This window comes from Pantherophis guttatus, chromosome 1 (assembly GCF_059756535.1).
Source record: "Pantherophis guttatus breed Tessera chromosome 1, ASM5975653v1, whole genome shotgun sequence".
In the NCBI taxonomy this organism is placed as follows: domain Eukaryota; kingdom Metazoa; phylum Chordata; class Lepidosauria; order Squamata; family Colubridae; genus Pantherophis; species Pantherophis guttatus.
In genome coordinates this window covers 117646744-117662005 of record NC_142063.1, presented here as the reverse complement: position 1 = coordinate 117662005, position 15262 = coordinate 117646744, and the positions used below count along the sequence as shown (strand labels likewise).

Here is a 15262-nt window from a genome sequence, read left to right as displayed (position 1 = left end):
TTCTCAATGCTATTCAGTTGTTGTTGTTTTAAAAGATGCAACTCCTGGGACAGTTTGTGCTCACTTTACTAAATAAAAAAAGTATAATGAATGTCAGGGGGGGAAATGCTTTTCATTCTTGATTTCATATAGGTATTTTAGTGTAAATTCTTGCAGGTAAGTTTCAAGGTATTCGTTGAAGAGAAGGAAGCAGCCGAGGAAAGGATCAATTTGGCTTCAAACTCCAAGATAGCACTAGGATAGAGACATAACAGGATGAGAGCCAGCCACTGGTTTTGGGTGGTGGATGAGTGGGGATATGTGGACAAAGGGCCCAAAATGGACAAGGTCAGGATTTTGTTTTTCTGGGCTTGGGAAAGGTTTTGTATATTTCTTACTGCAAAGAGACAGGAAATAATGACTATTTTTCAGCAGTCATGTTCAAAGGATGTCCTGAAGACCATCAAACAACAGGTTCAGGCTACATACCATCCAGACTCCAGAGGAACAAACTATGTGTTTGGATTTGACTTTCTCTATTACATGAACCCAGACAATAGTAGTTTATTTATTAAAATACAGTTAAACAAATCATAGTGTAATATAGTAGATGAACACACTATTTATGCATTGAGATGTATGTGCATAATGTACTGAATTTATGACTTAATATGTCTATCTACTGCTTCTTAGAATGAAGCAACACGAAGAGGTTTATAATTAAAGCAGCTATAAAATAGATGCAACAGTATAAAGCAACATTCGGTGAACCTTAAAATATATTTAATAAAAAGTAGAGGAGGGGCATTTTTCCACTCTTCAAACAAAAGAAGCTTGCTGGCAATATTTCCCACTATCTGGGTCCTCAGATTACCAGCTAAACAGTGAAGAATGCAATCAGAAGCCCCAAGTCTTTGATGAAGGACCCCAAAGACTTTCAGAATTGACCCATAAATTGTACCTTTACAGTGGAGAAATTACTAAGCGATGGGTAGTAATTTTACCAACTGGCAGCCTTGATTCCAGTGGCCTAGACGCCTGGACAATCAATCAATCAATTAATAAATCAATCATAGTCTTACATTTTAAAAAATAGAGATCTCTTTTATTCTGACTAGATGGCTCAATGGCTAAGACACTGAGCTTGTCAATCAGAAAGGTTGGCAGTTTGGCGGTTCGAATCCCTAGTACAGGTCTCCTGCGGGAGCAGGGGTTTGGACTAGATGACCTCCAAGGTCCCTTCCAACTCTGCTACTGTTAAATACTGTTTAGCTGAGCTCCTAACTCTACTCTGGAGCCTGGTTATATTCTGCAGGTAATACCAAGTTTTGTCAATAGATGGCTCCCAAGGCAGATGAACAGAAAATAGAGTTCCTTCATCTTGAGTCCCCTACTTGGCAGATACTGACTTTTGCAGAGTTCAGTGAAAGCAGTGTTTGCTGACAAGAGCCAAAAGGAGCAATCTCTTTCAAGATTTCATAGGCAGGGAAGAATGATACTATGTCATTCTGTTAACTATGTGCACCCTCATATTTTAGCCCAACATGCAGTGCAAACTCGGTCTGCGATTCTAGAAGCTTCACTTGAATAAACCATAATTCATTATTTATAAGTAAATGCATCCAGGTGTACACCGCCAATACCTTAAGGCGACCAAAAAGTATTTCTTGCAGGTGTAAAAACAAGGGATTTAGGAGGCACGTTTACTACATGGTAAGTAAAAGCATTGTCTCATTCCTGTCCCCAACTCTAATTAGGTTTTGCTGGAAGTAATAGATCTCGGAATGGAAGAGCACACAGAAAAATACAGGTCATCATACTCCAAACAGCATGGAAGGTAGGATGGGAAAGCTGTGAGAAAGGCTTCCCTGCATGAGTAGGTACAGATTCACAGACGGTAACAGTCAGGTTTAACTTGTGGCCTAACTTGTAGGAAAGGTATGTAAGGGTGAACAGCAGTCAAGGAGGCCTCACCCTCCTGCCCATGCTTGCAATAGGCTGACCATTGTGTCACATGTTGGAGTACATTGTACCTGTTCTTCAGGCCCTACAGTGGTTACCAGTAGGTTTGTTGGTGCAAATTCAAATCAAACCTGTTGCTTAGATGCCTCCAGGATTGCCTTCCCCTACCTGAACTGGTGCATCGAAAGTTCATCTCAAAAGCTCTTCATTGCACCCCCCTTTTGTGAAATGAGAAAAACAAAAACCAGGAAGTGCAGTTTGTCAAGTTGTTTCATCTACCTTCTGTGGAACGGTCTCCCTGTAGAATTAAGACTTGCACCATTCTTTGTAAAATTCTGGAAGCCACAAGAGGGACATTTTTCCAAAGAACATCTGGGTGAATAGTTTGCTACTGCCATCTATATTTTACTTTGAATTACTTATATCAAGCTATTGTTTTTGTTACAAATTATTTTTCATGTTTATTTTTAATAATTATTAGTTGTTTTAATTAATCTTTACCATGAGCCCTTTTAATTGTTGGGAGTTCTTATAGTAAATTGCCATCCATCTGTACTAATTAAACTTGTACAGAAGGAAAATAGCTGATCATCTGAATCATTCCTTTTATTCATGCGTGGGACAGACCCTTCAATATTTTAGGGACCTGTGGTCCTACAAGTTTAGGAAGACTCTGGCTTCAGGGAAGGTGATCATTTTCCACAGGTGCAATTTCAAAACAACTTTGCAAGGAAACGATCTTGGACTGACACCTTATGGCTTAAATGCTGCTTTTCATTCTGGGACTTTCTCCCTGTCAGGAAGCACTATTTGGGAAATCAACCAGATACCGAATCCTGGAAGAAATCATGACCAGCAAAAGGATTTTTTAAAAATACAACACATAATTCAATTTTAAGATTTGCTATCACAAGATGTGAAGATGGCTACCAGCTTGGCTGGCTTCCGAAAAGGGTTGGACCCTTTTATGAAAATCAAGGGGTTAATAATGACTGTTTGCTTTGATGGCAGCATTATTGCCCTTAAGGCCACCTGCTGGGAGACCTGTGGGCTTCCTTGTGCAGCTGGTTGAGCGCTGTGAGAAGACGTCTCAACCAGAGACAAAGTTGAGACGTCTTTGTAGATGGGACAAAGGTCCTGTCTGACAGGACATTGCTTATATTCATATAGTGTTGCCTGGCAATAAGGTGATTGGATTTTGCCTCCTCCCAGTTCTTGGCAACACACTCCCTGAGAAATGCTTCTGTGTTAAATTGGCACAACTCTGATCCAGGATAAGGCACTTCTTAAGACACCTCAGCTCCATTTTAATAACTGCTCTTAGTAAAGCTATAGCACACTTCATGACTTTTTATAAAAATAAGATTGAAATGGGTGTATTAAGCTTCGACGTATTAAACCTGTCTTCCTTCTTTTTAGGAAAATAACCCAAATTATTAACCCTCCAAATAATATACACATATATATACACACACACACCGTTCCTATGGTGTTGGAAAGTCCCAAATATTTTACGGATTTAACCCAGCTGCAAAATAATGATGCCTTCTCCTGCCTTACAATATTTATTGATTTGCTGGGATCCACGTTTTTCCCGCTGTGAAGTTAGTGAGGTTTTATGATTACAACCAAGGCATCCTAATCTTCCATAATTGTGCAAACCTTCTTACTAATTACTTTTCCCCCCTGCAAAAAGAGTCAAGACATCAGGATTGCTATAAAAAAAATCTTGATTTTTTTTTTACCAAATATATATATATATATATAAACTGTATATATTATACATCCATATAAAAGAACAAAAATTCAGAACTATTACGGTAAATTATATATAAAAAAAATTAAAACGTAAAAAACATTTCATGTCTGTCTCTGAGATGACTCAAACGTGACTTTGGTCCCCCTGCCATTCAGGAGGAACCGAGCACAGCCCCCCACAGAGGGCAAGGAAGGCAGACGCTGCTCATAAGCCAGCATCTTGGAATGCAGCAGAATTATCTTTGGCCCAACCACCAATCTCTTCCATTATCTGGTGGTCAGGGAAGAGGAAACAAAAGATGAGGGAGTTTGACTTGTGCGCGCAGATGAATCCTGAGCAAAATCCTGGAAAGTTGGAGATATCCTCTTATATACAGTAAACTGAAATAATATAAAGTATAAAGGAGGAGACAATTGCTATGTAGCTAGTAATTCAGTACCATTGGGAAGAGAGGTGAAAAAAGACAAAATGTCCTCTAGGTAGAACAACAGTACCTCTACAACATGTATAAAAGTAAAAAAAAAATGTTTCCCTTTTAGACCCATAAAAAGACACACATACAAAGACTTATGAAAGTAATCATTACAGCTGCCCCACCCACCCAGATCTGGAACCTGGGGATTCATATTATCTCCTTTTCGCTTTCGGAGCATATTCTCATCCCCCCGACTTTTCGGTCAGGGTACTTCCAAACATCAGGCTTATTTATGTGCATTTATGTACATGCTTTCAGTTCCCTCCATTTCTTCTTGTCACCTGGGCAGTTGTCCAGTGCTTCAGAGACCTGGAAATAAGAGGAAAAGGGTTTTTAGTCTCTCACTCCGATCCTTTCATTAATTCTTAGGGGTTCCCAGCTTTTCTGGGAATATATGATTCTGCCTCTTCATACCATACACACAGCTGAGATTTATCCATCAGTACCCATGCATGTTTTTTTTTTCTATGCCAGACTTTACATGCCTTTCCTAGCAAATGATACATTTGAACCCAAAACAGCTGGCAATTCAAAACCTCATGGAGAAATTATGAGAAGTCCTATTGTCATTATAGTCTTCAATGAGGGGTCCTTGATGCTCTCTGAGTTTGGCTGTTGTCTTGCAGATGTGTCATCACCCAAAGTAGGGTAACATGTAGCGAAACGTCTACAAGACAACAACCAAGCTCAGAGAACACCCAGGACCCCCCATTTCAACCCTGAGTGACAAATATTCCCCTTTATTGGTAGCCTTTAACAACATTACTTGGAAAAGGAGGAGACATTCTGAGAAGGGTACAGATTACTGATGCAATTCAAAACCACCCTAATCATTCTCCCTCAGTATCAAATTTGGCCTTCCATCATGCAACTCACCATCTTGAGAAGAGCCACTTAATGAGAAAAACTGTTCATTGCCCCAGGCATGTTGCAAAGAGAGCTTAGAGGCACGCTTGGTTCAGAGAACTTATAAGTGGACCCAACAGCTAACAGCTCCAAGAAACCAACCATTCACACCAATTACTTTTTAAGCATAATCACATTCAGACTCAGAATAAGGGCTCCTGCCAAGATAGCCCATTTTTGCTCATCGATGGTTGACTTTTCTAGCACGTTGTTGCTGACCTCCAAACAAAACCTTGTTCCCCATCCCCACTTACCACTAGGTCGTTCACAAGCTGCCCCTTCCTTCTCGTGGGCCAAATTGAAGCGATTCTGCTCTGCAGCCAGTCCATTAGATTCAGGGCTGCTACTTCGCAAAGGGCTGGCGATACCCTCTGGCTGCATTTGGAAAGCCATTTCTAGATGCTCCTGGGCTACCCTCAGGTGCTTACGCAGTCGCTCCAATTCGTGGCTGGGGAGTCTTGACGCCACAGGGTAACGCTCGGCAGCCATGCTCTCTCCCCTGTAACCCAATTTCTCCTTGGCCAATTGGCCCTTGGAAGGATGTTTCTTCAGAGAGTGGTAGGTTGGAGGTGCAGAGGGATCCTTCTGAGCATATTGGGGCTTTGGGGGCGGAGCATCGTCCTTAAGGCCACGGAGTGCATCCCGGATCCCCCCACAGCCCAGGTGGAAGAGCTCACAGATATTGAGAAGCAGGCAGAGCCCACTTACAGCATACATGATGAGGAGGAAGATGGTTTTCTCAGTGGGGCGAGAGACAAAACAATCCACAGTGTGAGGGCAGGGGCTGCTTTTGCATATATAGGAGGGGTTAACCTCAAACTGGTAGAGCATATATTGCCCCATCAGAAAGGCCACCTCAAAGGCTGAACGGGCCAGCAACTGCAGCACATATGCTGTCATCAAACCATCTTTTTTGATGCGCCGGCGGCCGTCATGCTTCTGGCTCTCAGGCTCCTTCACCTCCTTCTCAGGCTCAATCTCCTCAAAGATCATGGGGTCCTCCTCCCCATTGTCCTCTGCCTCCTCATAATCACGGGCAGCACCATGTCGCACCACAGGTGCCCGGCTTTTTCGAGGTGGTTGGCGTGAAAGCCGATGCAGTGCGAAGCCCAGGTACATCACCGAGGGTGTGGCTATCATAATGATCTGGAAAATCCAGAAACGGACATGCGAAAGGGGGGCAAAGGAATCATAGCAGACATTTTCACAGCCTGGCTGCTGTGTATTGCAGACAAACTTGCTCTGTTCATCGTAGTAGATCGACTCGCCACCGACAGCAGTCAAGACAATGCGGAAGACAATCAACACTGTCAGCCACACCTTCCCCACAAAAGTTGAATGCTGGTTGATCTCCTCAAGGAGGCGAGTCAGGAAGCTCCAGCTCATTTTGGCTCAGCGTAGGCCTGCAGCCAAGATACATAATAGGCAAAAGGTTAAACTGAGAGAAATTTGTCAGATTATTCCACTCTAGAAGTCAGAGAAAAGGTCCCCTCCTCACCCATCTCCATCCACCCCTGAAAGCATAAAGCATTAGGAAAACCAAAATAATAAAATGTTGAGATAAGAAAATAAAAGGAAAACACTGAAGGACACAAACAGAGCAATCCTGGAATGATAGTAGTAGGGAGAGCCAGCCTTATGACCTGTACAGGACAAAGATGTTATTTTTCCGTTCTTTTCCTTTCATCTCTCACTGCCCACAATAATAAGAATTAACTGCAGAAATGTCAGAGTTGATGAATCTCAGAGAAATGCTCGGGGTGATGTCAGTAGAGAAACGGACTTCTGACTCTTTGATCTATGACCTTCTTTGACAAAACACAACTCCAGAAGACTTAGTTTTAATCCCTAATAGGGATGAAACAAAAACACTTTTCTAATGTTGCATGACAGAGATCCCCAGGAACACGTGCCATCCTACCCCAAAGGTGCCTTCGTCAGCAGCACTTTCTACCACATGCCTAGCCCCTTCTGTAAACATCTGGAGGAAAATAAATACCCAGCCTCTGCTACTACTTTAAAACTTCCTTCCTTTTAACAAAACTACGTAACATCAGCGTCATGTCATCCAAAACTGTATTTGTTTGTTTATATATATATAATTGTAAGCAATAACTTCAAGAAGTTTGCTTTTTTTTTTTTCTTCTTCAAATGCTAGTAAGAAAACTTTCCCAGGAAATTCAAGTTTCAGATTCTGAACTTTTCCTTTGAATCCTCATGGGCTTCAGAACACGCACATGAACTAATAATACTTGCTCTCTTGTTTCTTGATTTCAAGTGCATATTTTCCAAAGGCAAATCAGTTGCATTCAAATGCTAGTGGGCTTCCCAAACTTTTTCTTTAGATTTGATTTTTTTTTTAATGGATAAGATTTCAGGAGATCACCAACTACAAGACCTCAGTGAAACCACTTGATGTGAGATTTTTGGCAAGAGCCACTAAATTCATTGAACTTCACATCCAGGAAGGACTTAACAGTAAACAACTTCCAATATTGGAAGAAAATTCCAATACACCAGCATGGACTACCATACTTTTCGGAGTATAAGATGCACTTTTTCCCCCCTAAAAGAGGGTGGAAATGTTGGTGCATCTTATACACTGAATACAGCCATTTTTGGCCTCCCGAAACCCCGCCCTATGTCCCATTTTTGCCAAAAACAGACCCGTTTTTCACAAAAGCAGGGTGCGCGGAGGGTTTGGGAGACCTGCAGAGTGCTCCTGGGGGCTGGGGAAGGCAAAAATGTGATGAGTGGAAGGTTTAGGAGGCCAAAAACAGGCCCACCTCCCAAACCCCCGTGTCACGTTTTTGCCCTCCCTGGCCCCCAGGAGCACCCTGCAGGCCTCCCAAACCCTCTGTGCATCCCATTTTTGCAAAAAACGGGCCCATTTTTCAAGAGGGCTGGAGAGGGCAAAAACTTTTTTTTTCTTGTTTACCTCTTCGAAATCTTGGTGCATCTTATGTGTGTCTTATAGTCCAAAAAATACGGTAATTTTAGTACAAGACTAATTTTAGTACAGGACTAATTTTATTTATAAGGAGTTGTACAGAAAGATTATCTATTAGCTAAAATAATCTTTAAACTTCACCTTAGAAACAAAGAATTTAATCAATATTTATCCAAACACAACTTCTATTTAAAAGATGAGGAAATTGTCAGATTTGAAAACAGATTTTCCCCAATCTTCCCAGTATCTTTCCCCAGGCTTTCAAAAACCACTGAAGCCAAATTACATCAAGCTTAGTTTCATTTCCTTAAAAAAATTAACTTATTAGGAAACCTCTCTAATGCTGTGCCAATCTCCACAGCAATTGAATACATTACTTTTTAAATATATACTACCTGTAACATGCATATGAACACACACACACAATTTCACATAAAAACACATGAATTTATAGAGGCAAAGAGACAAGAAATGCAAAATTGGCCATGGATTCTTACCAGTTTAACATATATTGGCTTCCATACATTGTTTAAAAGGTAGCAATTTATCACCCCAAGAGAATAGACTAAGAAAGCAACTGTTCTTTCCCTCCCTCTTTTCTCACAGTTCATAGATTCAGCTCAAAGCAAATTTGTGGTCAAATGAAGTATCAGAAAAGTCTTTTATGGCAGCTTCAAGGAATCCAACTTGGGTTGGGAGATAGCACCTAGGAGGAGAAGGCACCTCTTCTCAAGTCCTCATCTAAGCTTCATCTCCCAAATTAATATCTCTAAAGCAGGGCTGTCAAACTCGCAGCCCATGAACTGGATTCATCAAGCGCTGGCGACGCCCATGCCCAGTTTAGCGAAGGGGGAAACATTATGATACGTCACGTGATGACACTGTGATGACACGAGTTTGACACCCCTGCTCTAAAGGAAAAAACAAATGCACAATTCAGGTATCTGTAAGTTTCCTTGAAGCTGGATTTACTGTAAATTTCAACCCTTCCTTCTCTAGGTAATTGTAATCCTTCTCCCCAACAATGCTTTTTTGCAACAAAGACAAAGTGCAATTCCAGCACATGGACACCATCTCCCTAAAAACTCATATGTAGTCATCACAACACTTCATACACAAGGCTGAAGAGATGTGAAGCATGTCAACCAAGCTGGATAGAAGCAATGATTTGTAAGGGTGAATTTTAATAGACTTTTCTTTTTCCTGTTTCTTCACTGTCCATTTAACCCTAAAATCCATGAAAGAGGTTTGGCGAAAGCTCCTTCTGTGAGTCAGTATGTCTTAGTTGTTGGATGGATGCCACATCCTGGCAAACTAGGATGGGCATGACGCTCCAGTGCTCATGCACAATGAATGTGTCCTGAAGTAAGGGAGGTACCCATAAAAGGATGCCATATAGTAGAAACTGTAATCCTAGGGCATAGTTCTGTTCTTCATTGATGCTTTCTTGCCCAAGTCAAAGGTAGCAGGCTCCCAATGCTCTGTTTATTGCTTTCACCACCTTAATCTACCTTAATATAATTGAGAATCAAACACAAAGCAGTGAAACCAAGTTTCCAGATGGGACTAGAGACCTGATCAAGAAGCAAATAAAAACCCTTGACTTTGCCAATCACAAGAAGGTCGAGAATAGATCATCTCATTCCACCCTTCCCTTCCCCAAAGAAATCTCTTTTCAATCAACTGATGCGTGCAGGAGACATCCGAATCATCTACCTCCCAATATTGGTGACTGGACATAATGATTTGATGACCACAGTGTAGCTATCAGAGTAGCTTAAGGGTCTGAGAAGGCAAGGCTTTCCACTGCATTAAGCATGAAAACTACAACTATGTAATTTATTTTATCTTACTAAAGGAGGAGAGCTCATAGGCTGTCAGTTTTGTAGGTATGATCTACTCTATAGATCTAGAAACCAGGGTGGATTTGATTTAAATCAAGTTGATTTAAATCACAATTTAAATCATGATTTAAATCACTAGTAAAAAGGCTTGATTTAAATCAACTCAATTTAAATCATAATTTTTAAAGAGCAACTGTCATCTCTGCTACTCCTTTGACCCACTGTTGACTCACCGATAGTCCCAGTGTTGCAGAATATACAGCCTCATGCTACATAACTAAGCTCCATTTCATGCTGAATAAACTAAATTATTTATGTATCTTAAATAGAAAACTATCTTACCATAGATTTTTACCCCAAAAGTTTTTTATTAAAATAAATTCGATAAAAATCAAAAAAATCCGATTTAAATCAAAAAAATCTGATTTTTTTGATTTTTTAAAAAAAAATCATTGATTTTTATCCACCCTGCTAGAAACAGTCAAATGTAATAATTTAATCCCTTTAAATTTAATTTGCAATCAGGAAACTTGGGTGATAAAAAGGATCATCTGGAAGTAATGAAGCAGAAGCAATGCCAAATGCTTTCATTCTGCACTCTCCTTAATAACAGAAAAATTTGCTTAGGTCAGAGGTCCCCAAACTTGGCCGCTTGAAGACTTGTGAACTTCAACTTCCAGAATTCTCCAGCCAGCTGGAGAATTCTGGGAGTTGAAGTCCACAAGTCTTCAAGCTGCCAAATTTGAAGACTTCTGGTTTAGGTCTACCCACCCTCTCCAGATTATGCTCAAGGACACAATCAGTGCAAGACTTAAAATAGTCTTTTGCTTTGATTTTTGTATTTGCCTTTTTTCTTATCCTTGAAATGAGAAAAGATCCTCAGTGGTAAAAGAAAGGGACTATTTCTAAAATGTTCATGTTAACTAACAATATAGTGGAGAAACAGTGAAACATTTTGCTAACGTTAAAGTGACACTCCTCAGAATGTGGCCAATTAACTTAATTCAGTGGGGTTAGGGGTGGCACACACAGGACAGGACTTGTTTAATCAATGTCATATATTTGGAGGTACCAATGCCTGTAGAATACATTGTTATCAATTGTTTGGAAAACAAGCCTCTGAATTCACAGAAATTCACTATATTACAGGATTTGGATTCCCCCAATACTTGATTTTTTAAAATAATAAATGAATAACACATGATGAGTAAGATATGAAACATCAGCCTTTCCTATTTCCAAACTAAGATGAGTGTTCTACCCTGAATCAATCAGTTTATCACCATTACTATATAATTAAATCCAGCTGACTAATCCAACAGGAATATTATCATTTATTTACCTAATCAGCACTAAAGACCAAAAGAAACAGAAATTTGGATGCCTGCCAGAAAACAAGTATAGCGGAACGAAAATAAATTAAAGCACACACAAGGTAATTCAAATGCGTGGGACAGAGAGCAGAGTGTCTGAGTCAGGTGGGAAGGGAGTGGAAGTTGAGAAGGACTAACTGAGGCAGGTGAGCAGTATTATACACTCAGATTTTAAATATCTCCTTTAAAGAGAAAGGATATCCTCCCTCACTTCATAACTCATCCTTTATATAGCATTTACTGATAATAAAAACATTCAAAATACACTGGTTATCAAGGTGTGTGTAGCTACAAAACACTCAAAAGCATGCTAGTAGGCATTTACTGTTTTCCTATTTAACACTTAATGTTTAATTCCAGAGACAGAAGATTGATTTGAATCTATTGCTAAACACCAGCAAAAATAACTTTACCATCAAGCACCCTCTTTCCTTAAGTGATACATCTGAAATGGAGAAAGTTTGCAGGCAGCAAACAGTGAATTTTGTGTGTATGAATGGCTGTGAGCTTTGTTTTATTTCCAAGACACAAGATTGTAAATGTGATTAAATATCTCACTCCCATCTCTGGCTGGTAAAACTTGTAGTAAATAAAACAAATTAAAGGAGATCCACCCCCATGCTACAGCAAAACTCCACTTAAAACATTTCTATGCAAGGAATATTTTGTGCTCAACTATGTCCAAAAAAGAAAATAATGTAATATGAGAAGGTACCCTCACTGTGAATAGCTGTTCCAGAGCATTCAAAACCCAATTACTTCAAGTTTAACAAATGCACTTTGTATGGTCCAAGCATTATTTTCTTTAAACACACAATGAAAGCACTCAGGAGCTACTTAGCTTCCAAGTGAACTCTGGGCTTAGGCAGTTTTGCAATTAGTTCGTGCTCCTTGTGGCTAAGAAGAATGACTAGTATGCAGGATCTGAAGATCCAAGGAGAGTCTTTTAAAAAACCTATCATACAAAGTGAATGGAATCCAGAGCCAACCTATAAGTCTTCTATCTTAAAATGAACGCAAGTCTTCATTTATTGTCTACAATTACGAGGCACAGCAATAATTGCAGTTTACAATCTGGAATAAGTTCATAACTCTACCCATTCAAATAAATCTTTTAAGTCCACAAAAAATTATTGTCACATTCCCTGCTAGTCTTAATCTTTCAGGCATGTAAGGAAATGACATAAGGATGGCCCTAAAGAAAAGGTCAGGAATGTGGAAGATAAAGAATTTTTCTTATAGCTGCTTTAACAATTTACAACTCCGTATCACCAGAGTGGAAAAATTTGTCTCCTCTTCCCTTCATTCTTTCAGGAAGCAAGTGTGTTGGGTTAAAAAAAAATGATGCAACATCAACAAGATCCCCAGGAAATTTCTTTATCCACCAAACCACAGTTTTGCTACCTGGACAAAAGTAATTTAGATCATTCTGATAAACCTTGTTTACTTGATCAGATAATAGCATTGACAAATACCAATTACACAGTCCGTTTAGCGCCTCTAGAAATACTAATTTGTGCAACTTTCCAGAATCAGGTGATCTCCATGAACCTTCTCCAGTATTTACAGTTCTTAGCCAGCACTGAAGGGCATTTCATCAGAACACAAGAATTCTAAATAATACTGTAGTATTAAAAGTTCAAGAGGCAGGGGTGGGGAGGTGGGGGGAAGCTGCCCAGGATGAAAAATGGTCAATATCCGCCATGTGCCTGGAGCCAAGAAACAACATCAGAGAACCAGCTGGCTTAGACTGCTGCCCAAAAGAATAGACACAGCTTGCCAAGTAAGTGAGAAGTGGACTTTCTTAGCCAATATACTTCCATCAGAGGTACCAAATCCCACATGGATATCATCTAAAGGGTTGGTCATTATACCCAATTCTTTATACATAATTTAAAGTATTGACTGCTAACAGGGCACTTTCTATCAAAATGGGGTAAATAAATACTTCACAATACACGAAACACTTAACTGCTCCGAAGCCCCAGGTATATATATCATCCTGCCCCCCCCCTCTCTCATTAAGCCTTTTAAAAAAATAACCTCGCTCCAAAGTGATTTTGTTCCCAGTGGAAACTCGGATTGATTAAAAATAAGCCTAGCTTAATGCTTTTTAGGAAATTAGGGGCAAGAGGAGGAGGGTACCATCATCCTGAACAAAATAAGGTGGGGAGGGGGGAGTCGCTTAATCGGCAGTCCAAAATCAGGATCCGGGCAGAGGAACAGCACTACGATTCACGGCTCCGAAACAATGCATTTTCAAAGAACAAGCATTACAATATCGCACAAAGGAACCAAAGCCTTCCATGCATAACGGGAGAATCCTTTCCTGAAAGGGCAAACCGAAAAGGAGGGAAAGGCCAGGAATCCAATACTGGGGAAAGGGGGGGTTGCTCTAACTGCTAAGCAATACCTAAACGCGACCCCCCACCCTTCTATTTCCCTCCCCGGGAATCCCGTATTGGCATCAGAGCCTCACTCCGCGAGTATCGGGACTGGGCTCCCTGCAGAGGAGCCGCGTGGCTCGGGAAGGCAAGACACCCCACTACCCTCAACCCAATCCATCCCGACAGGGTTCCCCCCCCACCCCCCCCCACCCCCCCCGGCACCCTGGAAGCCCACTTACTGGATATACGCCCGGCGAACCTCACAAAGACGCGCGCCCTTGTGCAATTCCTCTTCTCCCGCCCGCCCGAACAAAGGGGCTTACAGACGGTCACCGCCCCCCGCCTCTTCAGCTCCGCCTCCAGGACGACCCCCGCCCCTTTTTCCTCCTCCTCCCTCCTCCCTCCCTCCGCCAGAGTATCCGAAGGCGAACTGATGGGAAGTTGGAGGTGAGCGGGCAAAAAGCCCGCGTGCCTCCAAGGGTGTGTTATACACGTCGACAGATATTCCCCACCCCAGTAAAGTGCGGCCCGCCTTTCTTCAGCGATCTAGCGGCGCAGGAGAAGAAAACAAAACTTTCCTCTTTCCTCTTTCTCTGCGGAGCTAAAGCTGAGGCTCGCTCTGGTTTTCTTGGCGGTGGGGAAGAAGGTTGGGGAGGGGGGAGGGAGGAGAAAAATAGTCGCTTTTCCTTCAATACTCTGCAATACTTGCAACCAGTTAGGCGGCATTGCAGAACTGGAGGGGGGTAAAACCTTAGTGAGTCACGCGTGCCGTCGGGCAAAGCAGTTAAGGATGACGGTGCGGACGGCAGTAACAACCACGAGGGAATAAAAGTGATCGCGCTCCCAAGGATTGTGGAAATGAGCAACAACTCGGGGGGGGGAAAAAGCACGTGCAAGAGAAAATCCCGAAGGTGCTTTTCCAAAAAGGCAATTGGAATTTCTTTTGGAGGGGAGGGGGGAGGAAAAACTTTGCCTTTTGGAAAAGCAGCTTTGGGACAACTCTAACCTTGGATGATTGAGAATCTCCATAGATGTGCAAGAGAAAGTTGCACCGGACAGTTTACTCCCCTGTCGATTTCAGGAGCTGTAGTAATCCCCGAACGCAGCTCATGAGCTCCTCTCCAGCTCATGGCGCTCCTTGTTCGGAAAGACTGGTTGAGCTAGTATAGATACGACGACTCCTTAGGACCTCTGCCGCATTAGCAGAGGAGCAAAGTAACCGAAAGAGCAAACAACCAAACCTGCAGGCTAGTTAAAGGATCTGATATAACGAACCGGTCAGACCGTGGATTCTTTTCGAAAGCAAGAGGACTTAGGAACACATCAATACCATTTCCATTCTGCAGTCAATGCAAATATTTTCAGAAACGGACCTGCGATTGCGTGACAAAGATCCAAACCCTTTTTTTTTTAAATTTGATTTAAATGCCGCCCTTCTCCGGAGACTCAGGGCGGCTTACAATGCGTTAAGCAATAGCCTTCATACTTTTGTCTATTTATACCAAGTCAGCTTATTGCCCCCACAAACTGGGTCCTCAATTTACCCACCTTAGAAAGGATGGAAGGCTGAGTCAACCTTGAGCCTGGTGAGAATTGAACTCGCAGTAATTGCAGGCAGCTGGATGTT

At 41.5% G+C, this 15262-nt stretch overlaps 1 protein-coding gene across 1 annotated transcript; it reads right to left on the bottom strand.

The window, feature by feature from the left end:
• Window positions 1-3653: 3653 nt before the first annotated feature.
• On the bottom strand, window positions 3654-13990 carry LOC117675303 (gap junction gamma-1 protein-like). Its single transcript, XM_034433806.3, has 3 exons — window positions 13875-13990; window positions 5336-6484; window positions 3654-4484 (listed from the first exon to the last, which is right to left on the bottom strand). The coding sequence occupies exons 2-3, from the start codon at window positions 6465-6467 to the stop codon at window positions 4477-4479; spliced, it is 1140 nt and encodes a 379-aa protein (XP_034289697.1). The 5' UTR covers window positions 6468-6484; window positions 13875-13990; the 3' UTR covers window positions 3654-4476.
• Between the last annotated feature and the right edge of the window lie 1272 nt (window positions 13991-15262).

Excerpts from the sequence above, each read along its gene's own strand:
- LOC117675303 (XM_034433806.3), bottom strand. The coding sequence starts at position 6,467 with ATGAGCTGGAGCTTCCTGACTCGCCTCCTTGAGGAGATCAACCAGCAT.